Source organism: Oculina patagonica, chromosome 7 (assembly GCF_052425735.1).
Source record: "Oculina patagonica isolate OP01 chromosome 7, crgOcupat, whole genome shotgun sequence".
NCBI classification, from domain to species: Eukaryota; Metazoa; Cnidaria; class Anthozoa; order Scleractinia; family Oculinidae; genus Oculina; species Oculina patagonica.
Genome location: NC_135764.1, coordinates 13,773,239 through 13,800,133, shown reverse-complemented (window position 1 = coordinate 13,800,133; position 26,895 = coordinate 13,773,239). Strand labels below are relative to the sequence as shown.

At 36.6% G+C, this 26,895-nt stretch overlaps 1 protein-coding gene and 1 long non-coding RNA gene across 2 annotated transcripts; one reads left to right on the top strand and one right to left on the bottom strand.

Moving 5' to 3' along the window:
* Positions 1–3,645: 3,645 nt before the first annotated feature.
* LOC144659219 (uncharacterized) lies at positions 3,646–16,101 on the bottom strand. Its single transcript, XM_078519650.1, has 9 exons — positions 16,032–16,101; positions 14,760–14,993; positions 13,652–13,769; positions 12,366–12,437; positions 10,917–10,988; positions 8,702–8,773; positions 7,888–7,959; positions 5,222–5,293; positions 3,646–3,721 (listed from the first exon to the last, which is right to left on the bottom strand). Exons 1-9 carry the CDS (start codon positions 16,099–16,101, stop codon positions 3,646–3,648), a joined length of 858 nt encoding a protein of 285 aa, XP_078375776.1.
* Positions 16,102–21,100: 4,999 nt separating this feature from the next.
* On the top strand, positions 21,101–24,159 carry LOC144659992 (uncharacterized). The gene is made up of 3 exons (XR_013572010.1): positions 21,101–21,574; positions 21,909–22,034; positions 23,288–24,159. It is a non-coding gene; the product is annotated as an uncharacterized LOC144659992 (long non-coding RNA).
* The last annotated feature ends 2,736 nt before the right edge of the window (positions 24,160–26,895 follow it).

Genomic DNA, 26,895 nt, shown 5'->3' with positions numbered 1-26,895 from the left:
TAATCCTGACGTTGCTTATTATGGTCTAAAACAAAATCAAAAGTTACAATCTTTATTCAACAAGCTTTCGGAAAATATATACTTCATTGGGGTAATCAGCTTTTACACAAGTTAACTTAGAACGCAAAGGCCAATTTTAAGGCGAACTGTGGTAGCCACAACGCTCATCTGGGCGAAGTAATTGTTATGCAAAAAAAAAAACGGTTGCGGCATTCCAGAGTACAGTGCTTATGTTTATCAAGGCTGCCAGTGGAATAAATTAAAGCCACGTTTAATATAGATAGCGCAAACGGCTCACGGCTTTTTCTGCTTTTATGGACTCGCTATCATGCAGTCGCTCGTTCGTGCCAGATTCAAATCAAAGCGGGTTTAAAGGCAACCAATTTACCCAAACATTGCTATCACGGATTTCAACGACGGACTCTAGCTAACAAAATATTCTTAGTCTACATTTTTTACTAGTTTGGGAGGCACGGTGGCCTAATGGTTAGCGCGATCGCCTCCGAGTCGAACGGCCCGGGTTCGAGGCCTGGCCGGGGCAATGCGTTGTGTTCTTGGGCAAGACACTTTACTCTCACAGTGCCTCTCTCCACCCAGGTGTACAAATGGGTACCGGCGAATTTACTGCTGGGGGGTAACCCTGCGATGGACTAGCATCCCATCCAGGGGGGAGTAGCAATACTCTCAGTCGCTTAATGCTACGGAAACCGGGATAAGCTCCGGCCTGTATGGGCCACTAGGCTCGAAGCAGACTTTACCTTACCTTACATTTTTTACTAGTTTAACGACTAGTTGTTAAATCTTTAATTTTGACAAATGATTATAAAGCAGGTTTTGTATGTTGTTTCACCTACAGTGTCACAAGATGTTTTTGACTGTTAAATACTCTAGCTGGAAGAAATGTTATAGCATTTGAGGACAAATCCCTGCCGAAAAAAATATTATTTTATAAGTGAATCAATTACGACTCTAATAGATTGGATAAGAATACTAACCTCGGTTTTTCGCGGGGAGCAGGAATAGCGCAGTGGTGAGAGCGCTCGCTTCCCACCAATGTGGCCAGGGTTCGTTTACCGGACCCGGCGTCATATGTGGGTTGAGTTTGTTGTTGGTTCTCGTCGTTTCTTCGAGGGTTTTTCTCCGGGTTCTCCAGTTTCCCTCCCTTCACAAAAAACAAAACTTCTAAATTCCAATTCGATCTTTGATTCAAGGCCACAATGAAAACTACTGGTACACCAGTAATTATGTTACCTTTCAAAAGTCGGTTAGGTCGTTTTTTTCTTTTGTTTTTAGGCAGCGTGGTCCAGCTAATTTAGCAAACGACCTATTGACATGGTTACTTATCATGGTTGTTAATTTATTAACATAAGATTTACTAGTACTGATGATTTTATAGCCCTAATAAAACAGTAAGGTCTTTAGTGTAAACCTTTTTCTGAACTCAGTAAAATTGACATAAACATTTCTCGCAAAATTATATTCATAAAGTTGGTCTTTTCTGGACAAGTTTTCGACAAAAAAGGGGATATTGTGGAAATGTTACTATTTCTGATATTTAAGAAGGTGCGATGTAGTTGTTTTATCCTAAGGGTTCGAGTTGAAAATGAAAATTCGACCGTAGGAGAGTTTTCGTTTTTTTTTTGCCAAAGTACAGCATATTAAAGACATACATACAATCAACAGTTTTGTAAATTTCATGCTTGTTGCGACCGAGGTTAGCGCAGCAACGCTTGTGGTATTCTTTGCTTTAACACAAGGCTGATTTTCTCGACATCTAGTCTGAAACATTATCTTCATTTATACTTCATGTATACTGGTTTGTTTACCAGGGGAGAAGTTTAAGAACATCTTTTAGCAGGTTTTTGAAAATGTTTGCCAAAGGTTTTGTGAGGTTCCCGTACTAAGCAGTCGAGATATTTCAAGAAAAGAATAAACCGTACCTGCTCCCTTTTTGCGTAGCGATGGTAAATACTTTAATAGACAAAAGAACTTGTATGCAGTTCAAAATATTTAATTTTTAAAGGCTGCGTTAACGGAACTAGAAACAGAATAAAGGCGTCCATTTTTTAAAAAAAAATGTTTTTTTTTTTTTGCAATGTGGTCATAGGAAGAGTAACGATTTTACCTCATATTTCAGTCGATTGCAGGAGTATAAAAGTAATACAAGCATCAGAGAATAGCATAGAACTTTGGCTGTTTCGCTACAAAACAACTGACAAAATCAGATGACAATTTTCTCAAAACATCTTCGTGCAGATTTTTTCAAAAATTGAACTCCATGTAAACCATGCAAACCACTTTTACAAAGCTCTGAATAAAATTCGAGAAAACTGGCTAAGGCCTACTTTGGGACCCAAAATCGCCCAAAGTCGCCTAAAGTCACCTTAAGTCGTTCTAAGGTGTTTTATAGATAGTATAGATATATTCTGTAACAATGCTTTATGATTCCCATGTACATGTATACCACAACTGTACTTAGGTTGGTCACTTAAAATTGCCTAAAGTCGCACAAAATCGCCCAAAATTGCCTTAAATCGCCCAAAATCGCCCGTAATTTTGGACAAAATAGGCTAAAATCGCCTAAAGTCGCCCGAAGTTACGGCGACTTTGGGTCCAGAGTAGGCTTGGCTAGCTTTGTTTGAAAACAAAAGAGTACTTCAATCGTTGCTATGGTAAACTCTGTTCCTAACAAACTTGTACAAATAAATTTGTCATCATATGCGATTGTTATGGTGTGGCAAAAATATAAGATTGCTTTCCGATCGAATTTTAATTTCAAATCTTGCACCCTGCAGCTAAAAATACTACACGGAGCCCGGACGTACGATCGAATTCATACCTCCGATCGGCCGTCTTGGTACAAAAGAAGGGGTAGGAGGAGGTGTTGATAAAACCCTTCTGACTTTTTTAAGGCATTGCAAACTGAATTAGCATCAAGTAGAACGTGTTTTTTTGTACAAGGTGACACAAAGTTTGTTGGTTATCATGTCATATGGCGTCATTAGACCTCATTAGATTCGCCAGCTTGGATTTTACTTGTATTCTAATAATTCGGGAAAATACAAAATCAAACCAAAACGCTAATGGCATGTAAAATTATACAATTTTTTCAATTTCGTCTTAGAAACCTGAAAGTATTTTTGACATTTCGAAAAACAAGATCATTGGTCAAACTTCGGTGTAATTATGGATTGCTATGGCAACTAAAAAATCATAACCACAGTTGAAATATCAAAATTTTTGCGAAGGACGAATTAACAGCAAGTGAAAGTTTAAGCATCATAGAGTAAATCTTCTTTAAAAAAAATTGAAGAAAAACCTTGAGAGGAGTTGCAATCTATCCCCTTTGAACGTGTGAGGATTAAAACCCTAAACTTCTACAAATAAGTATCAAGGTAGGGGATGTTAAGCGGTTCACTTACAGTTCTAAGAGATTTGTCAAATTTGCAAATACTTCTTCAGGTAGAAATGCAATAACGTTTAAATGGAAATCTCTGTGAAAGGGTATAAAAAAATCATTCGTTTATGTTATTGTAAGATTTAAATATCGGACTCATAAACTTTTACAATTGTTTTTCTCTATTAAAATATGATTCTTTGAAACACAATATATATTTATTTTTCACTACGTCAAATTGGTTATTCTCACAGGTACTTCAGATAGCTCAGACTTGCAAACAATCCATCAGGTAGAAATTTAATAGCATTTGAATGAAATTTCCTGAGATACAAAAACATACAATGAATTGTTATTTACAAGGCTAAAAAGTTATAAAATTTAAAAAGAAACCGAACGTTTTCGAACGTTTCCCCTGATGATGACAACAAGTCGAAAACGTTTGTTGTTTTTTTATCTTATAACTTTTGAGCCTTGTAAATAATATTTTTTACCTTTTAGCGAACATTATGACATACAATGAATTAATAACGTGCTATTTTAGTAAAGAAGAGTCATCTATTCGCGCGTATTAAGGTCTATTCAAAAAGGTTAAAATTTTTATTGATTTCACCTTTAGATATAATTATCACGTTGTTTTCAGGGAATATGGTGAAAATAGCTCTTTTGCTTTTACAATTAAAACCCCCAAAAGCTCTAAAAGCGATTTGTGAGCGGTAATGCACTTAAATTGATTTTGCGCTTATTTGTAATTATTTTAATATGTCTTTGACACGAGATGATCCAACGCTTTATGTTGTCGATTCCTATAAATATTTCAGCAGAGAGATACTGCAACCTTTTTCTATAGTAATATTCTGCATTGCATTAAATTTTAGGCGCCGGTACTTTTAATTGAAGCAATACTTATTTCATTTTATCAGCAATTGAACCAGTCTATGCACTGGATCTTGGACTTCTGTTTTTTGCAAAATCCGGTATGTGAAATAACGTCATCAGAATAATTGCACGAAAACCTTGTTGGCATACCGCTGCTACTTGATTTTATCAGTATCCAGCAACATTTAAAAGCATCCATCAAGATGTCAAGCTAAAAATTAAGTTCATTACAATCCTTAACGAAGCCATTCACGTGTTTTTGTAGAGTAATAACGACGCGACGATTTGGCAATAGCAAAAGAACACAAAGTAACTGCTTTGATCTTAGGACATTCTTTAGTGAGAATGATGAATAAGCACGTTGAATTGTTGCAAGATCAGCACAAGAAATAAGCGCAATCTATTATCAAAGCCAGATCGCTTTCACGCAGGGACTCGCGACTAGCCTTGGTAACATTAATTTGTAGGAGACGCCTTGGCCTAATGTTAAGTGCGTTGGAACGCCAACAAGGAACATTCTCGAATAAAGTTTTGCTCTGTTTCAAATTGAGGCTCATTTACAGCCGATTTCAGAACATCGTGTAGACCCGTGTTTTTCGAAACATGATTCGCCCGTGATTCGACCGCGAGGTTACCAAGATGTTACCGAACTTCGATACAAAATTCCCAACTTCGACCCGACTGGACTTCTTCTTCTTCTTCTGTAAACCTTCCACATGAAACTGAGCTTGTCTTTTCTTTCCATTAAACTGAAATCCATTAAAGGACGTTTAAATTTTTAGCAGTCCTGTGTATTGACACTGAAAAAAATTCAACTGGGACGTCTGATCTAGGGTCATATTCCTTTAAATTTAAAGTTAAAATATCCACTTCATCGAGTGAAGATACTGAAAAGAAGAACGGAATATTAACATAATAATTGGAAGTACAAATTCTAGAGCGTACAGGCTTTCCAGTCTGTAAGTAGTGCCGAATAAATTAGAGGATAGGTTATGAATATTGTTTGAAGACAACCACCTGCAAAAATGAAAACATTTTAATATAACGGAAGACGGTTAATAGTGTAAACATCACTTTCGGGCGTTTAGGAAGAGTATTCAGGTCGAAACTATATTACGAATCGCGGTAACCACGGCCGTTCAATCAAAACCACTTTTTGTTAAAATAGGACATATTTTGCATTAATTTGACAGCACTGTGCTAACTCTACAAGATGAAATATATTCTGATGGTTGTGATCATGATCATACGTGATAAAACGTTTTTATGTGCGCCATTATGGATTTAACTATTTTTGAGCAAATTTAAAATGAAACATATAATGGTAATTGAAATTGATTTTAATTCAAAATTGTCATTTAAAATGATAAGTTGATATTATTATGTAGCAATAGTGCTAGTGGTCAAAAATGTAAATCAAAGACTCAAAGGATAGGGCAGAATGCAATGGGGCCGATCAAATGAAAATATGATGACTCATGTTTCATGGCGGTCTACTGGCTATAACTTACTTTTACTATATAATAAGAAATTTATGTTTCCATTTGTGTTTCTTCCTGAGCGTTCCTTACAAACGTAAATCGTTACTGTTCGTTTTCACCAGGATATATCTGTTTTTCTTCTTCATAATACTTTTATTTTAAGCCTGGTTTTCACTGGCGACGCAAGCACAAGCGCAAGGATAACAGCTCTTATTTCTCCGTGAAAACAGCTTTGACTTAAGCAGAAGCACAAGCGCATTGCAGTTTTATGCTTGTGATTGTGCTTGTGGCAAGCACAAGCACAAGGGTCAAAATTTGTCCTTTTTGCGTGATCGCGCTTGTGCTTGCGTCGCTAGTGAAAACCAGGCTATAATTGCAGATTGCACTTTTCTGATGGTATGAAGAACACAAAGACTATAGATTTGTTTCAGAAAAGCTTATGCTTTCCTTGTGGTATTATTCTTTTAGAAACAGAGACCTTTTCGCGAAACGTATGCACATAATTGATTGTACGTTACATACTTAAACTCTCACGAACTTTGTGTGGGTAGTGTGAAAGTTTTTTTTTCTCTTTTAATTGAAGAGGTTAGCTGGTAACCTACTAAAAAACGCAATCTAACATATAACATCACTCGCAAAACATTTCGAACGTTAATTTTCGGAAATTTTTCACTTAATTTCAGAGAAATTTCGGGAAAAGATTTCGGACACTGCTTGAACAAAGCTAAAGTAAATTTCCGCCTAAGTAACACGAATTTAACTGTGAAAAATCATATTTTTTTGCAACCTCAAGGTTTAACGGATGGCGATGAGAAAAAAAATATTCTACCAAAAAAGCCATTACTTAAATATCTCATGCAGTGTCTCCCCACCATGGAGCACAAGGTAGCCTAGCCTAGTAGCCTTATAATCTGCAACAAACTCTTCTAAAGGATCTTCTGGTTCTTATTTCTTAGAGACAGCTTCCGATATAATATTCCTGCCATGTCAAAACAGTTTTGACCCTGGGCGTGAATCGGCACTTAATCTGCATTTACATGCATTATTTTTTTATTTTTTTACAAAACAACCAAAATTCCTTTTCAGTGTTAGTAAAAAGCTTTATTGTCCTTGAAAACATGTGATCGCGCCGTCCAAAAAAGTACTTACTTAAAAGTACTGTAAAACATTTCGACGCTTAAAAAATCGGACGGATTTATTTTTGGACACCTTTTTTGTCCGATGTATGTATTAAATTACGACCAAGAAATGTGTTCTCTCGCTCGACTTCCAAAAAGGTCTAATAAACATACTTAATTTTAATCCACAGCTTGGCGAATTATTTGCATATTTGCAAACCTTAATTTTCTTCTTTATTTCCTTGATGCATTCTTATTCTTGAAAGGCATCAACATTTCCTTGCACTTTGCATCCGAAATTTTGACAATGTTCTTCTTCAAAATCATGAAATAAATAAAATATGTATTAACCCTATTCAGACCGGGGGGGGGGGGCTTTTGAGGCCCGCGCTGACTTTGAACTTTAATAACTTTTTTTAGATTTAACCAAACGCTGCCAAACTTTCTGAGTTTTCCTAAAATTTATCTGGCAACAATTTAGTAGGGTTGAATGATGTGTCAGGAACTTTACATCACCATGGCAACGGCATTTTGACAGGCATGTTTTCCCAAATTTGTAATTTTGCGTGTTTCTGTTAATAAAAATCAACTTAAATGGAATCATTTTTACATTTTTACAGGTTTAAAGCACATTTTTATTCATTTTGAGTACTTTGCAGTGGTTTTGGGTGGTTTTCTGGCATTTTGGAAAAAGTTTGAAATCCAAGATGGCGGATCCAAGATGGCGGCTATTTTGACATCATGATGTAATTGTCACGTGATGTGACGTCACCATCCCACGTGACGTATACCAAAAGAAAGAGTTTCGGACGTACAATACATCCTATAAGTTTCATGGTGATTGCTTAAATATTCTGGAAGTTACATAGGGGGGGCTTCCGAAGCCCCCCCCCCCGGTCTGAGAAGGTCCAAAAAAGCCCAGTCTGAATAGGGTTAAATAAAATGTTAAATAAAATGACAGCAATTTTTTTTGCAAATTCTCTAAAATCTCTGTGTACTTTGTTATCCTTACAGTGTCTTCAAGTTTTTCAGGTTAGCGAACACTCCCTCAGGCAACAATTCAATAGCATTGGCAGACAATTGCCTGAGAAACAGAATAAATTCTCAGCTTAGCGTTATGACGAGGAAACTAATATTTTCTTATCCGCCCTTTTATTGGGCTTTGAAATTTGATTAATTATTCATCTTTCCTGAAATACCTCATTGATTTGTTAATCCTTTTTAATATTCAACTGCGCTTCGTGGGTACAAATAACGCGCGAATCAGACACAGAAACTGCCTTAATAATATACGTACACCACAAGACCGGTTAAACAGATTCCGCGTGTTCCTAGTTTGCAAATGATTAAAAAACGTCGAAAAGTGAGCATTTTGGGAAATGATTAGACATTGAAGTATTTAGTATAGCCGTACATTTTTACCCGTCATTTGCATATTGAATCTTTCTTGCGGCTCGCCAAAATACTGTAAGGTTCTTAAAACAAAAGATATATTTTAAGACATTTTAGTGTGTAGTATCGCAGTATATTCTTACGAGTCTTACAGTATGTTGGCGAGCCCGAAGGGTGAAAAAAATACAAATAACGAGTATAAATTTCTAACGATATTACATACTTAAATGTTTAAAAAGATATGTATACTTGGATTGCTTATATACTTGTTTTATCCTGTTTTAGGCTCCCAGCTTCTCTTCTGCCCGCAATCTGGGGATCTGGAACCGACTTTCACTGGTAAATCTCAGTTTACGTATTCATTTGATTTCTAGTATACAGACATACTGTATACATACAGTACAAAATATACTAATGTAACTTTTTCAACTTACAGAATCTCTAGATCTACCAGGTTTGCAAACACTCGTCGAGGTAAAAAGGTTATTAAGTTAGAAGGCATATTCCTGTCAAAAGCAATCGGTACATTGATTTATAAATGTATAAATTCATAACTTCCTCTTTGAATTATCTTCTCTTTCATGAGATTTTCAAAACCCTATTTTCATATTAATCACAATGAACAAGATTTTCGCTGAGTGTAGTATTGAAAGTTTTGAGTTCATTGTGAGGCCAGCAAACGTGACGTCATCAAAAATCTAAAACCCAGAATCGAAAGACCCTGAGCTTTTATCCTTTAATGGCAATTAGACGTGCATAATATAAATCCTTTTGAAGGTTTTGTAGCTTGATAGCATTCGCCGTCTTTAAGTTAGAGCATTTTGAATTTCGAAGTTTCACGCCACACGAGATCAAACATGGCCGCCCGAAGGCTGTCACGTATTCTTTAAAAAATGCTTCATCCTGCGATTTTTAACAACCTGGACAGTTGAGGTTTCACGAGAAGTGATATTGTAAATGTTAACTTGTTCATTACAATGATCTGACCGCTTTTTGTAGTAGAATTGAATGCCAGATGTTTTCATTGATTTCCAATATACTAAAAAGAACAAATTGTGTATCGCCATACAGCTACGATTTTAATAAACTACATAGGCCTTTCGACCGTAACGGTCCTCTTCAGTGTAGTAACATTTGAAATGGCAACGATTTGATTTGATTTGATTTGATTTGATTTGATTTCATTTGATTTGATTTCATTTGATTTCCGGCCGCCATGTTGGAGCCCAAGCGGTTGGGCTCCAACATGGCGATTTCATACTGTGCTCTCTAAATTTGGGTGAAACATTTTAACGGATAACTCAAGTACGGAATAACGTACAGACCTGAGACTTGGACAAGTAGTTTATATAATAGTTTTCTACAACCTGTAATACTCTTGATTTTTGTGACTCAATAGTTTTGTTTTCGCGGCGTGACAGTGAAAACCACCTAACCCTTTTAAATACAATCTGACTACACTGCATGCAACCCACGAATTAACAAACTTCAAACAATATTGTTTATAAATAAGAAGTTAGTAGTACACAATTACACGGGATTAGATCAAAAGTATAAAAACACCAATAAGCCGTAAAGAAATAAAGCTCATCGTTAATAAAATTGTCTTATAATGAGAAATGCATTTCAACTTTGATAATGGCGCAACAGCTTCAAAACACATAGGGGATTTGGCGTAGTTTCCGATTAGCATACGAGCGGAAAATCTCAACGCTCGGAAAAAACGAAAGGAGAAACAAATTCTCCCCGGGGAGGATGATACTAGTTTATTTTTGTTCGGTTCAAATAGCGACGGAGCGGTAGGAGCTACGGTTGTATGCAGCTACGGTTGCATGAAGCTGAACATGATTCAGCTAAGAATTCCGTAGCTTATAGTGCGAAATTTGATGTTGCCACTATCAGCGCTTATTTTGCTTGAAACTACCCGAAGATATATTCAATTACTTCTCTAGATACGCACTACACAAGACAATAACGACGAGGGGATGCATTTTAGAGGAGCGAAGCGCTCTCCATGGAGTTATAAACTACGAGCGATAATGATTTTCCAAGCGGACAGCAAACAGAACATTAAAGAGAGGAAAATAGCAGTGTGGTTGTTCATAAATACAGTCAGCAAAAGGCTTTTTCAAAGCAAGTCGATGGCTTTCACCATGTTTAACAATCAAGCAACAAGAAAGTCAATCGCACACAAAAATGTATCTGTTGAGCTTCAGTTTACCTTTGAAAATGGAAGCGCTTAGACTTTGTTATCCTCTTTGATTGATATTGGATCGTTGATAATTTGAGGAATTTTTTTTATTCCACTTCTGCAAGCCTTGAAGCTGAAGACATTTTCAATAATGCACGATTTTTGTGCTTTATTGTCAATACTGCGCTGTCGGAGTTTGCTGACGACAGGTAAAGAAAAATCACGTGATCTATTTTAAACAATTGCGCGCGTGGATTTTAGACAGTGAACGAAGATTGTATATTTAGCTTTGTTAGTAATCACTTGAAAGTGTTCAAAAACAGTGTCCAATAACAAGGTGTCCAAGAATTAAGTGTAGCAGGGTCGAGAGCTACTCTTGGCATACGGATAGGTTTTTTGATTACAGAATTATCAATAAATATTTGGCCCCTTAACACTATGTCGCTATAGTAACTTACAGCGCCCTCAGCTTAACCAAGTTGTCAAACACTCCGACAGACAGAAATTTGATTTTGGAAGAAAGTATGTCCCTGTGAAAATAAAGTTAAGTCATGTATTTTTCCATGTTTAAGGTCTACATAGCAGGGTCCTGCAACGAGTATTACCATAGGCTTCTGATATTACCCATCACTTCTGGACATCAAGGGGTTTTTTAACTTTCTACTTGAATAAATACAATAATCGTTTCGTTTTTCGATTCATATTTTTTGTGTTCTCGAACATACATTAAAATAATGGTGCACGTTAAGAAAACAAGGATAAATGAAGTAAACCGTGTTCTCAAGACCTAAAATCCTTTACCTGCAGTTCAAATTAAATAATATTTCATATATTCGCATCTATTTCTTCATCTTCAATGGGTATATTACAAACTTACGAAGTGACTAGCTGCCATTTGGATTAAAAGCTTAGTAGGGGTAGAGTCTGTCCGTTTGTGTTTTGTTTACAAATACACGCACTTGCTGGCCTCACAATGAACTCGAAAATTTCAATACTGCACTCGGCTGCGCCTCTTGGAGTATTAAAATTTTCTAGTTAATTTTGCCGCCAGCGCGTGCGTGTATTTGTAAACAAAACACTCACAACGGTCTCTAACCCATAATTAAAAGCTGCGCTCCAATTTGGTGAAAGAATAGGGCGTGCTAAGAACCAATCAGATTCGAGAATTCTGTTATAGTTATGATTAATATGAAAATAGCGTTTTGAAAATCTTATGAAAAAATTTGCACAATTTGTAACAAGAAAACAGTGAAAATATATCTTCTCGTTTTACATCTAACCGATTTTAGCTTGAAATGCGGGAATATTTTCCCACCATATGGCGTTATTTGTCCAAATTTGCTGACTTTGAGTCTGCATTGAAGAGACTTATGCAATTACGTTAGCCTATCAACGAAAAACACTAGCAAGAAACCAAGAAACCTTTTTGTTGTTGTAAGACCTGAGTGTGCGCTTTTTATTGTTATGCAAGACGTGTGATCGATACCATGTGCTCGCATTTTGTATCGTGTTATCCCAGTAGTCTTATCAAAGGAATTTAGATATCGTGTCGCATAGAAATTTCAATACGTTTTTGTAACACCGATTTGTTACGCTTAGGCGTTTTACGTCAGTGCGACCCTGATGTGATCTCGTGCTGTAAACAATATGGCATCTACGTGGGCGACTCGAATGTAAAGTTTTGTATGTAACCCTCGTGCTATCCGTCTCCTGATCAAATATGAACAAGAATTTATTGTTTCTATATAATGTAGAACTCCATATCATTTTGTCTTGCCCAAAACGACTTCAATATTTAGCAAGGACGGTTTTATGGAAAAGAAAACAACTAGCATTGTATTTACAGCTTTCGAGATAGAAAAATGTGAGATTAAGATCAGAAAAGAAGGAAAAAACGGTACACTCACAGATAACGCAGATTTTTAAAGTCAGAAAAGATCTCAGCAGGCAAAAATGGAATGTTGCTAAAAACAATCCTTCTGCAAGAAAATATAACTTTCAGGAGTGCCCTTTTAAATACTTTTTTTAAGAAGCAACAACAACAACAACAACAACAACAACAACAACAGCTAAACTACCTACACCCGCTGTCAGTGTTACGGGCATAGCTATCTTTCCACGTCCATCCTTCGACATCAACTTTCAACAGCGTCTATCGACGTGCTGTTTGAAATGAGCCAATCAAATCCGATGCATACCGTTGTTGGTTTCATGCAAATGAGCTCACAAGGTCAGAAGGTCATGCTAGTGGGCTGTGATTGGCAGATTTCGATCCGTGTTGTTTGTTAAGCACATCGAAAAATGGATGTCGACAGAAAGCCGCTATGCACGTAACACTGAAAGCGGGTGTAAATCAAGGCATAAAAGTTTACCAGGAAAAAATCAAGAATGCAATAAGATTGGCTTTTCTTTTAACGCTCAATTAAATTAATAGACTAGTGCAAGAGATTTCTAGCGCGTATAGCGCCTCTGATTTTTTGGATACTTTTTGTCTAAAACAACTTTCGCCCGATACAATCCTTCTAAGAAATGCCTTTTGCAGACCTTTCATGACTTAATGTAATAAATTAAATATTGAGAATAGTTGAGAATGTGAACAGGCCTCTCTTTTATCTTGTATTTTGAAAATTATTCACACATACATTCATTACCGAAATAGAGGTGAATAGTGGTGGAAAAATCCATCTTTTTAAAGACACTAAGGTAAACAATTGTTTTAATATATACCACAGAAGTTAAAAAAAATAGCGGACCAAAACTGATTACTTTCTTTAACCAAATTCACACACTGGAAGCCATTTTGTTTCTCTTTAGCTGCTTGAATACCAAATATAAACATAATGAATATACGATTTAAGGAAGTGAATAATTCACCAAATTGCAATAAGGTTGTCATAGTCAAATAGGAATCAATTGAGCGCATATATGAAAATTATTAGTACAAACGGCCTCAAAATGCTCGAAATACGACTGAATCAATTTATTTTGCTACAGCGCTGATAAATAGTGGACTCAAAGTATGCAGATAAATACTCGTAATTTTTCTGTAAATGCTACCAGAACGAGTTATGAAACTAAGCTAATTAATTCATATTTAACTTTTTTTTTTCTTTTTTTTTTTCTACGACAACGTTACGTTATTTCAATCAGGTGTATTTTTATAGTAAATATATGAATTGCGGCACAATCTTACATCTTATCAGTAATCGTTGGTGCGCATTTCATGATGTCCACGTGTGATGTTACTTGCATGCATTGAAACGCATTTAAGTAATGATAGTACAGTTGGGGAGAGCATTGAGGTCCACAATCTAAAAGTCAAAGGAACTCGGTGACTTAGGGTATGAGAATAGGGAGTCACACCACTAGGAATAAATGCATGTAGGCCACAAGTAAATATTTTAAAACTTAAAAAGACTGCATTCGCTTCCTTTGTGCAGTGCTCATGTTATGTAGTCTTACAAGTGTTGTCTGCTCTGGTTGTGGGTCTTCAAATGCCTTAAAAAGTCAACGATAAATCTTCAAAAATATCCACAAACTTTGCAAAGTGCATCAGGAGATCGAGTAATATTAATTTTAGTTGTACAAAAATCGAGTACCAGAATAATTTCAATACTATTGCGTTATTCTCTACACTTTTATTAAGCTAAAGATGTAAGCAATTATTTGAGCAAATGAATTTCAAAGTTCACAACAACCATGTAGAATCTCTCGTGTAGCTATTTTGTAAATCGTCTTTTAGCAGATTTCCTTCTAAAACCCTTGGAAATATTTTGGTAATGTTTGGCAATTCTGGTAGGCCTTCCGGAAGAACTTCGGCCACCCTTGGTTACCTTGGTCATCGTGATTTTTTTTTGTAATTTATGAACTGGTGTTGCATAAAAATTGGGATTTACATGAAATTAAAGGTGGTTAAATCTGGTATAAAGTTGGAAAACCAACTTTGTACCATCAATTAAATGCTGTTAAAGGTAGTTAAACTGATCTTAACACTACCGTGTGTACATGTGACTTAAAGTTGGTTTAAAGAAGTCTCTTTATCTGCCTTTATACTTGAGTGTAAAGCTGGGATAAAGGTCATCTTTAAAAAATGTAAAGTCAGCGTATAGCTGAATAATTCCAAATTTACGCCAGCTTTATTTGACCTTTACATGCACCACGGTAAGTTTATTATTTTCATGCTGTGACGTTCCTTCCTGCACTCGTTACATGAAAGCTGCACTCCGACTCAACTTATAAGAAATAAATTACTTTGTTAATCAAAATAAAAGAAAAATATCTGGAATATAGTGGATTATCACCTGTGAAAATGACTGTAAACTCTTTCGCGTCACTTCCATACTTGCTTGAGACCAGGCAAGTGTAATTTCCTTCTTCATAAAGTCTTATCGTTGCGATGTCTGCTTTATTGGCCAGTATTGTGGAGTCCTTTATTATTTCTATGTGTATTGGTGGAGTTCCAGTGGCTGAACACGATAGTTTGTACCCTGGCAATGCTCGCACTACAGAGGCTGGTAGTATTGCCGTGGGTGGAACTATTATAAAAGCAAAAAATTAGCTTAATCTGTATATTCAACAAATATATAAGAAGAGTTCGATGTAGTAATCAAATGCGTTAATCAAACATTTTCGAGGTAAAGTTTAGCTCCAAGAACGCAAAATCCCAACAATACAAACTAAGAGGAGCTTGCAACAACTCAGCAGTAGCCTTGAAAAGACGCGGATCATAAAACGCTGTTAATGCCAAGGGGATGTACTGTTTTGGCTTTGTTGATTAAATGGGCTTCGCGAGCCTTTCTGACTGCGTATCAGTTCAAGCTAGATGAAGCGACAGTCGTCGATTGAGTGGCCAGGTTGCATTTGGTTGAAATGTAGCGATACTGGAGTAGAGTCGTCTTGTTGATGGTAGTTAAGGATAGATCTGCGGTGTTCTCCGAAGCGTTCACTGAGTTGGTGTTTAGTCTCTCCAATGTATTGACAGTGGTATTTCTTGCAATCGATAAGGTAGATAAGGTTAAATTTTTAAGAATAGCAAGGGATGCTGTCAGTAATTTCATTACATTTGTGCAATTATATAACGTCATATGATGGCATTTGATCCGCCATGTTAGATCCGTCACCTTGGATCTGCTTTCCTGGATTTCACTTTTTTTAAAAGGAAGTTCCTTAATTAAATTTAAATGTAAAAACCTCAAGGAGCGGGGAGGAGGGAAGGGGGCATACATCCCTCACTTGTACGTCCGAGGGTAAATATGCTTTTGAGAATGACTTTGCTACTTTAAGGCATGTACACGTGCTTATCTCCAAGGCGAGCTACCCTCAATTCACGTCATAATAATAATAATAATAATAATAATAATAATAATAATAATAATAAAACATTTTTATAGCGCCTATCCAGGTCTGCTCTAGGCGCTTTACAAATCTATAAAAATTCGTTAAAATTAGCTGAATAAATCTTAAAAATTAAAAATGTACATTAAAAGTAATAAAAAGTAAAAATCGCTAAGAGTAATAAGTTTTTTTAAAAAGATAAGTTTTGAGTTTTGATTTAAAAGAACTTAAATTGTCACATGAGCGGATGGACAACGCATCCTCGGGGACGTACCATGAATTAGGACCCTGTAGCGGGAAAACGGGCATGGTGACCCCCCCGGTTTTATTTTATTTTATTTTTTTGATGTACTTGACTTAAAGTTTCAGAAAAATTTGATTACTTCCTCATGGGTTCAATATATAATCAATTTGCGCAACTTTTACGTGTGTTATCGCAGTTTATTGCCAAATGTTAAAATACGAATAACAATAAGAAAGTCCAACTTCATGCAATGACAATATATGCTCACCTTGTGAAGCGAAGGTGCAATCCCTTTTATTCCAGATCAACACGAATACCAAGGTGTACAGTAATTTTCTATCCATTATCACACTGCTTCCCTTCTAACAAAAAGAATAACGAAAAAAACGATAGGGTTAAGAACATTAAAAACCTGAAGCAGTTATTACCTCTTTAAGCAAACAAAATCTGACGACCACAAACGATACCAAATGTCAAGAAAACATTCTCCTATAAATATCAGCCACTTTGAAACTAAAAAAAAGCAATATCTTGACCATCAAAATGTTTCCTCTGGGAACTATACAGGAGTGAAAGATGGAGGTAAAATTCGGGCTATTTTTATATTTACGTTTTTTCAGAATCTAGATTTCTACTCTTGTTGAAAAAGTATGAATAAACGTCAGGCCGTGCATGGTATTATTTTAGTATTGGTGGTCTTTTTGTGTACTAATATTGCGCGTCCCTTTAACTCTTTGAACACGGATTATTCGGAACTATGCGATTTCGTTTATAATAACATAAAGGGTAATCTTTAGAACACTTTACCGGAATATTTCATGATCTTTCAGTTACCTTTAAAAAACTCAATTGAAATATGACTCGGGTGATCTTTGGAAATCTTAAACATGTGCATAGAAATCTTAAAAGTCTTTCGTAATCTCGAATGTCTTTGTGTAAACGTTCGAATCCTCTGATGTCTTCCAACAATATTCAGGAAGCCCAGGAGTAACAAACTAACGATAAAATGCCCTCTAACGAATAAAAATGTAGCTAATCAGAACTCAGCAGTTTCGCCCTCGATGTTCTTGGAGTTGCCTAACAATAAACCTACAACCAGTATTTTTAAGAACGATGAACAGCTTTGTTTATTATTTTACTTTACATTATTCTGTTTTTCAGTTTGACTAGAATAACGCTGTGTCACAAAGAAGACCTAAGATAGTAAAGCAAAGGAAAAAAGAAATATAAGAATCTAAACAATCGTTTGATGATACCAGCGCCGTAAAATTCTAACCGAGGCAATCTCAGAAAAAGAAAATCATATTTAGAGTAATATTTAAAGTATAGCCTCCAACAAAAACCTAAAAAATGAAGAATTTCTGGTTTTCTAATTTTCCCAATGCAAGTGCTTCGGTTCGCCTGTTACTTGTTACGGCTCTGAATGCGATTCTATTTTTTGCCTGCTTACTATTACTGTTTTGTTAAATACATTCACCATTCAGGTTGTCCGTATTTATTTCCAGCGCAAGAACTAACAATATCGCTATAACCTAATCGATGACCATATGAAGAACTGACTCATTGCTTGACTTTTAATCCGTTTGTTGCTCTCCATAAGCAAAAAAAAGGTCTTAAGATGCAATTTATACGTAAAATATCTGTATTTTTTCAAGTAAAAGGAAAGTTCAGGCCTTAAATTACACCTTTCTTCTCATAGTTCTGCAACTTCACGCGATAAAATGAAATATTCATAGACTATATCACAGCCGGATAAATTTTGTACTCCTTTTGATAGAAGTTCTAGATATGAACAGTAAAATAAAAGGAGGTTAACAGTGCATTTAACTGACCTGAAAGACGAATCTATATCTGGTCGTGTACTCAACTTGACCTTGAAGCAAAACAGGCGTGAGTTGACGATCATAACCACGAAATAAAATCTAACTTTGAAACTGCTACTCGTGTATAATTACATTAAATTCGCCAAATTGTTGCGAAGACGCTATCCAGCTGATGTGCTTGTATTATTAACACACTAGTATAATTATTTATTCTTCGCCTTTCAAAATAACGAGGAATGAATATCTACCATGAATATCTAGAGTAAAAAATATCTTAGTGCTTCATCTTAACTGGCAATTAGGCAGTTTTTTTTCATGTGTCGACAACGCGTAGTGAAGTTACTTGTATGTTTCCTAAAACCAGTTCACCACAGCGAGTTTGAAGATCGATGAATAAGGCCGGGGTCTAATTAAAAATTGAAAGTTTAGGGGAAAATCTTTGTTAGCAGAAACTCAGAGTGTTCTATTAAAATTCCGCGAATCTGATTGGTTCTCCCATTATTTTCTGTTTTAACAATAGAGTGTTTCTGTCGAGGAACTATCGGCTGATAGTTGCCCCGCGGAAATTTGATGTTCTTAAAACAAATATTAGCCCGAGAAGCGAAGCTTCGAGGGCTAATATGGTAGTTTTAAGAACATCAAATTTCCAAGGGGCAACTATCAGACCGATAGTTCCGAGACAGAAGCACTCTATTGTCTTTATTGTTCACCACTAAATTTTCTTCCGCGCACATACAAAAACAAGCATCGAAAATTATTTTTACTTTTGAGGATAAAAAACTCAATTGAAAGCCGAAATTTAACAAACGAAACAAAACCAGACGAGAAACCCACTAAATGTAGTGAATTTGGTTGGGTTTTCTTGTCTGCAGGCGGCTTGTTTACAAAAAACAGTCACGGGCGGGCACTATCGATCCGGGCATTTTTCACGGGAGGGCACTATGGGCTGATAGTGCCCTCCGGCGGACGGGCACTATCGCGTCACGTGTTCAATTTAAACCAATCAGAATCGGAGAAAATTTAGTGGTGAACTATAATCGCTGATAGAACATGATCGCGCGCGCGCGTTACTCTAAAAATGAAGAATTCTCCGTAAGGAAAACATTAAGTTGTAGACTCATTTGGACCGCAATCCTCCGATTATGTACTAAAACATTTACTATTCGCTCAAAGAAAACTCGGGCTTCTAGTTAGTTTTTTTTCTTTTGCCCAGCAGATACTGAAAATTATCTAACCCACTGAACCAAAACAAAAAACGTATTAGAGGAAGCTGTAAGCAGCTGTGATTCAATATAACAAAGAAGTTTCTGGAACCCGCTGATATTTCAGGTATTTTTTTCAGGTCCGTGGGTTAAACATCTAAAACTCGTGCTAAAAATAGTTTTTACGTTTTTTGGTAAATAACGCTATTTTTGGACGAATGAGATTATAGTTTTCAATGGTTCTTTAGAACAGTGACTCGTTTTAAATCTTGGTACGTTGCTTTTTATATTTCTAAATTCTTTGTTTCGTGAGAACGTCAACCGCGACAAAGAACGTTTTCTTTTTTTCTTTTCCTTTTTTGAATTGAACGCGGTCTTCGCATAGAGTCTTGGGATAGCTCTGACTGTGATAAAGAAATGAACGGATCAAGAATGCCGCAAGTAAAATGTGAGTTAATTTGTAATCAACGTTATTCTCGGTATCGCCGTCGAAGTAATAAGTTCCATTGTGGCACAAATAAATGGTAGTTATCGCATCTACATGTCCCCACTTTTTTATATAACAAATCTTGCAATTTTGGCCGCATGCCGGCAGCACGCTTCGGCGATATATCAGGTTAGCTTGTTGTAGCCTTGTTTATGCCGACCCCATGCCAAGCATCAACATGAGTATACTACCGAAATGTCACTGTTTGGTATATACCGTTTAGTACTTGAATTCAGATGAAATGTTTTCTACGTAAACGCCTATTTTCATCGAGCAGAAATGTATAATACTGCCCCATCGATGTGGTTTTTTTTTTTTTGCTCGCTTACAACTGTTTCCAGTGGCAAAATAAATTATTTCAGGACAGACTTTCCTTTCTTTATCCGGCAGTAAATATGTCGGAAGGATGGTCAACCGATACAACAGTTTTGCATTATCGTTTTATTTAGACGGATTTGTTAAGTCAACAAAGTATGAGAGGTAACGATATAAAAAAAAACTGCATAGCTGAGGGGCCAATTAAAAACGGTAAAATACGAACTCGGCTTTACTTATTTTTCCTTTGAAAAATTGGAATTGGGTCACTGGGACTGGGATATGGGCAAAAATGGCTGAAATGTGGGATTTGGGTAAAATCTCGGCTTGAAAGTGAGACGTGGGTCTATAGGACTCTTACTCAGCCAGTCTTACCACATGTACCCCAAGCTAACTCAATGTGTGAGCCCTATTCTTTTTTGCATGTAATATAGTCTGTGGAAAATTATATGAGTTTGTATGGAATGCAACAAATACGTTTAAATCACTACAAATTTCAAATAATTCACAATAAAAGACTAGTTAGGTAAATTGTGTGTTATTTTCGTTGTTATTTAATTGTTTTGGGGACTTATTTGCTGCGATTTGGTAGAGAATACTCATCCTAATAATTCATGCCTCAACTGATATAAAACGGAGTCAAAGGTTGCACACTCGCCGGCGCCCATTGTATCATTGGCATGCCTCAGTAAATCAGTTGCAGCTCGTGAAATACGCCACATCCACTCCACATTTTTGAAACATGAATATATCAATAGTCATCCCATAGCTAGGCACCGAAAAAGTTCCAATTTTTCAAAACGATCTACCACTAAAACGGCTGTTTCGAGCTATTTGCTAATATCATTGTTTTGACTGTTTGTCCAATTCTTCTATCTTCAACTCCTCCAAACGTTTCTCGTGTTCTAATTTAATTTGCTGGATTTCGCGTTTAAATTCCTGCTCTTCCCACTGTAACTGCGCCTCAAGTTCTTTCCTTTCCAATTCCTTGCGAAGAATTGTCTTTTCCTCTTCTTGTTTTAGAAGGAGAGCTTGCTCGCTTTTCGCGGTTTCAACATCAGCCTGATCAATAGCGGAGCTCCTTAGCGGCCCGTAAGGGCCGCAGAGCGGAGCACCATACCCATAAAAAAAAAACACATGAAAAAAAAAAAAAAAACACATGAAATAAAATAGGAAACCTTGCATCCGAGTTTTCATGGTCATCGTGGCTAGCGGCATGCCTCGCGGGCGCGTACGGCGGCGTACGTACGTACGACGGTGTTGCGCACATCCGGGATCTTGAAAGGTCTTGACAACTCGCGCAGTACTGGCGCGAAATAATTTTGCAGTGTGAGGTCTCTTGGCAAAGAAATTTTCAAAATTACTACGTATTTTTAAATCCTATTCAGCTAGTCTGAAAGTTAGAACTTGAGACAAACATATTTATTTTGGCTCCTTGTTATGCCGATGACTACAAACGAGAGCAGGGTAAACTTAACTTCGAGGAAACAGGGTTTAAGCGATTTGCGACGGGAAAGAGATCGCGAGAGATCCAGAAAACCCGGACAGAAAGCAGGCGAAAAAGTATAGCAAAGCGCCTGTCGAACCTGGTAGCAAAGTAGCGAAGAAAAGCGACTAAAATAGCAAGAGAGGTGCCGAGAAAACAGGCAAAGAAATAGCGGAGAACAAGGGAACGGAGATAAAACGAGCAGACGAGTGTACCTACTGCGAGGTGAGTACAAAACTGCAGTGTTTCCGTCATTTAATATCTCTACGTTTTGTATTAAGCTTACTTTATGCTCAAAGTAAGCTTATATTTACGGCACATTTTACTTGCTTTCGCCACTAAGCATTTGCTTGTGACATGAACAATGTTGAAAAATACTATTCGTTAAAATTCAGTTTTACCAGGTTTTACTGATCAAATAGGAGGATTTGATTATGTAAACAAATAATTGTTGGGCCTTCGAGGAACGAATTCACAAAGAATATCACTTCAACACATCTCGAAGAAAATTAGGCTTACGATTTTTAAATGCTTGTGATATGATTATTTTGTTTTACAGTGCTGGAAGAGCAGCTGAGATGAGAATGAAAGTGATGTCAGTTTGCACGAAGCACCTGGAATTTCGTTAACTCCGAGTGAAATAGATCGATTCAGTGTATGCAGTTTATTGATATTCATGATGGAGGTAAAATTACTGTTCATTTAGTCAGAGTAAATAAACTTCAGCTTCATTACTTAGCTCTTTCGTTCCCAAATATATTAAATAATCCACTTGTCATGTAGTTCTGTTCACTATTGAGCGTTCATGTGGATTACATAACAATGTCAACAATTTTGAGATTTTGAGGTCTGTTTTGCTGGTTTCATTCAGAATGTCAACAGTAAATGTTATATTTGTCATAAAAAAATCACAATCTTGTTGTGGAATTTGGAAAATGCACACAACAAAGGTTAATGACTACTGGAAAACTGGAATCTTTGTGAGTAAATTCATGCCATTTTAGACACTGTATGCAGCTGTGCATGCAAACTTATTATTAATTAAATGTGTATCTTTAAAAATCTTAGTATTACTGTTAAGAGAAAAGCTTTTAAGATGTGGCAATGTTTTTCCTATGCATGTACATGTATATATAGGGGTAGAGGGGAGGGGGAGTATTTAAAGGCCAAACCTTTTAATTAAGAGGGGGTGTAAGGGTTTGCAGTGATGCTTTGAGTTTATTAAAATATTTACAGTAGAACCCTGCTAACTCGAACTCTGAAGGGAAACGAAAATGAGTTCGAGTTAGCGGGGTTTTTCGAGTTAGCGGGGTTGATTGAATATTTTATTTGCCAAGTTAATAATTGATAGTTTACTGATTTTTAAGCACTTCAGTATACAGTACTGTGCAAATTGAACTTATCTTGCCAGAAACTCTAAAGCGACCACACATTCTTTTGTTGAGAGTAGAAAATGACTGTCAAATACATGATCTGTTCATTGCTATAATCAATGGGCAACTGTTGCGAGTTGCAAGTTCCGGAATTCGAGTTATCAGGGTAAAAAGTTTGACCCAAATTTTGTTCAAGGGAAACAAAATTTAGCTCGAGTTAGCAGGGTTTTCGAGTTATCCGAGTTCGAGTTAACCGAGTAAAAATGACTGAAAAGTGGGGTCAAATCCAAGGGAAATGGAAGTGAGTTCGAGTTAGCAAGGTTGTTCGAGTTATCCGAGTTTGAGTTACCGGGGTTTTTTTCTGTAGTTGACTTCGCAGTTATCAGTAAAAAAAAAAATAGTCTGTGCTGATACATCTCTGTTAAATATATAAGGTATCCTTTCGCATCCAGTGGTTTTGCTTCACTTTATACAAGCTTGCGTTAAGTGTTTTGTTTTATAAATTATTGATATTCATGCCAATTAATCAATTTTAATTTAATCTGTGGCATTTGACTTTTTTCAGGGTAAACATGAGTTTCAGAATTTGCAGAGCCACAGACACAAAAACAGAATGTGGACAAGGACATCAAAAGAAAACAGGAAGGATTAAGATTATCCAGCTTGATGTTTGGGTGTCTTCATGATGCCATTTTCAAGAGACTAGTAAATTACATGTAAATTGAAATCAAGAAAAGCTGCAAATGAGCAAAGTTTATATTTTAAATGTTAACGTATTTACAGTGTACTTCAGAAAACAACTTCTTGATTGACCTGTCTCTTTCACATCTTTTTAGATGTAACAAGGGCATTATGAAGTGATCTTTTTAAGAATATGCAGCCAAAACAGTAACAGCAGAAATGAATGGGAGTTTAAAATTGCTATTTTCAATGTTTTGGCTGGTAAGAAACCACATGTGACCAAGCTAAAATCTCTTTGGCCGGTTAACATGACCTGTAAGTGTCCAAATATTTTGAGCCCTCGACTACACAGGACTTACATGTAGTTGTCTAATTACTGTATATCATAAGATCTTTGGTTGACCTTGGGGGAGGTAGTGGAGTTAAAAAGCAATGTAATAATTTGAATTTGGATTGGTAATGCTGAAACTGGTGGTACTGTAATTCCAAAGTATAGACGTTAAAATCGTGATTGCAAGCAATATGCAATACCAATTTCATTCTTATGTGTTGTATGCTGCGTACAATTTATAAGAACAGCTATAATGTTAAAATTAGTGAAATATTCTAAAGCCAGATAAAACTTGCAGTATCCATTAGGTACCATGAAGCAACCAAATTGTGACTCATTTGCTTACTTTGTGAACTCCATGACGAATGGGCAACATGACTCCACAAAAATGTGTACAATAAAGCATACAAATTTTTAAAAGAGCAGTCAAAGTATTGATGCTGTATTTTTTTCTTGCATAGTTTTATACACAAGCAAACATGATTCTATTTTTTCTGCGTAATCAAAGAACAAAACTGAGTTTGAGACTCACAAACAATATTCTATCTTCCCAGAATTTTTGTTTTTTTATTTCTGTAAGTGAAGTGAAACCCCTTAAGAGGAAGGGGACTCAAAAAGACATGTTAAAGTAAAAAAGGTGCTATCATCCTTTTTTTTGGGGGGGGGGGGTGGGATGGGGTTACAGAATGTCCCTTCTTTGCTTCCAGTTAGTTTCACTCCGGTTTGCTTGTAGTTAGGTTCACCCCTGTTTGCTCGCAGTTAGCTTTATTCATCCGGTGTGCTTGGGATTAGCTTTCACTCTAGTTTGCTTGTGGTTAGCTTTCACTCCGGTTTGCTTGGCATTAGCTTATGGCAATATGCTGTAAACCTTTTGCTACATGTATGACCTCTGCCATTTCCATTCAAAATTAAAATATAGGCAAATAGTGAAAATAAAAACATTTATGAATGAATGAAAAAAAGAAAATTAACCATATTCTTAATGTAGATGTATATTATTTCCTTTATACTCTAAATGTTAAGTGATTTGCTAATTCACCACGTGATATGCCTATCTACCCCAACATGCAGCCCTACTACCCCCTCCTTATCTACACGAAGGTTACATAATTACCCGTTTTGCAGCATAATTTCCCATCCAGACTTCTGGATCATAATGCTGTCGGTGGAATTAAAACGTTTTGATTGATTTTGCTTGTTCTCGGCTTATTTGGTGTTGCTGTATACGGTACAGTAAAAACCCGCGTGTAAGAACCTACTTTTTTGAGTTTGGCAAAACAGGTTCTTGTATTATGGGGTACTTATTGACAGTTTAGGCTAAGTAGGTTCTTAATTAGGTTATTAATTTCTACAGAGTAGACATTGATGTTGATTATCAGAAAATAGTATAAAATCTGGTCTGTTCTTCATTATAAATATTTGTTGATGTACCCATGTTGCCAAAAGTACAACAACATTAATTGATCATCAAAAACTGTTTTTTTTTAGTAAAAAAAATATAAATTAAATAGTTAAACCCCACTTATAAGAACCTGGAATTTGTTTGGCTAAACAGGTTCTTATATTTTGGGGTATTAACAAAGCAAATTTTTGCCAGAAGGTTCTTAAATTCCTAGGTTCTTACACGCAGGTTTTTACTGTACTCCCATATAAGGGCTATACGGGTATGTGCTGCTCAACAGGGTATGCCTTTTGCCTCTCTGACTCTGAAACAGGGTATACAAATCACCCTTTTGACTGTGGAACACTATCAAGTTTAGCTATGAAACTCCGCTCCTCTCATTGGTTTTTCTCCAAGCCACAGACAAAGTCAAGTGAGCGCTTTGTGATGTACGCTAGTGTTTTTATATCTATCTTCATATATTTTTCATTGTGGATATTGTCTGGAACAGGGTACCTATTTTGCACTGTTTGTCTGGAACAGGGTCGCAAATTGAGCCGTTTTTCTCTGGAACAGGTCCAGAGTCTCAGCGACTCAGTGGCACACCCCTTTAGTAAATTTTAGGGAGTACCTCTTCCCCCCCCCCCCCGGGACACGGTAAAAAAAAAGTAAGTAACAATATTAATATTTATAAAAAAAAAATAAAACGAATATTATATTCTTAGCCTTAAAATTGTACAATGGCTTGAATTCAGGTTTCAATAAAGTGCAAAATAATTAACTGGGGGAGCTCCGCATTTAGGCTTGCCTAAATCTATATATTATTCATGTCAGCACTCATGGCGTGTTTTCCAAATTCAATTCCTTTCGGCGCTGAAACCTTGCGTAGCGACAGCGGAATCGATGCAATCGACGACGGTGGTTCGTTTATTCTTTCCTTTAAATGTTCCTCGATACACTGTCGAAGATCTTCAATTTCTTTCTCAATTCTCTCTGCCGCTGTTTGTTCTCTTCTTTGCTCCGCGGCCTCGAGTAGCGAAAAGAACCGAAAATTTATTGACCTTAGTTCTTCCCGCGTTTCTAAGACTTGTTCCAGTAGCAAATGCATAACAGTGCGGCTTCCACGAAACTCCACGGCGCGCTTTAATTTATCCATTGTTTGATGTAGCTTGTTCACTGTAGTTCGGCGTACAAATCTGTGTTCTCTCTTCGCCGCTTCGATTTCCCTGCCCGTAACGGGAATATTTGTTGTGGAACGTTCATCCTGTTCCTCTCCAAGTTGTTCATCGCGTAAAGCGAAGGCCGACATGTTCGTCACCGTAGTCAATTCCAAGTCCCTAGCTCGCAAGCTTAGGGTGATTTGACTGTTTTGACTGTTTATTTATCGGGGATTTGTACAAGTTCGATTTGCGTCCAGCAGTTGACGGCTTACAGTTCGAGTGTTCGTCAAATCACTGCAAAACAGTGATGAATAATTCTAGTATAGTTCCTGAAGGTACAGCAAAACGAAACAAAACAGAACTGAGACACTTACCCTTAAAAACGGATAAATCTACGACGGACGTAAAGAGAGTTCGCTTAACTGTACGAAACTATGCGAAAACTAGACTATGCGAAACACTAAACTACAGCTTTTGAAATATGAATAATAAATTTCGAGGCGTGCCCCTTGGGGCTGCACAGGGGCACGCCACATTACGTAAGTTCAGTTTCTTTGTTAACAATCATCATCGTGCGTGTGCCGACTTCCATGCTCAAAAATGCTAAAACCTTGACGCCG

Coding starts and splice junctions, on each gene's coding strand:
- LOC144659219 (XM_078519650.1), bottom strand. CDS start 16,101: ATGCCCGTTTTCCCGCTACAGGGTCCTAATTCATGGTACGTCCCCGAG. Junction 13,770..14,759: donor GTTTACAGTCATTTTCACAG/GTGATAATCCAC, acceptor TTTGACTTTTAG/ATTGTGGACCTCAATGCTCT. Junction 8,774..10,916: donor TTGGTTAAGCTGAGGGCGCT/GTAAGTTACTAT, acceptor TGCTTTTGACAG/GAATATGCCTTCTAACTTAA.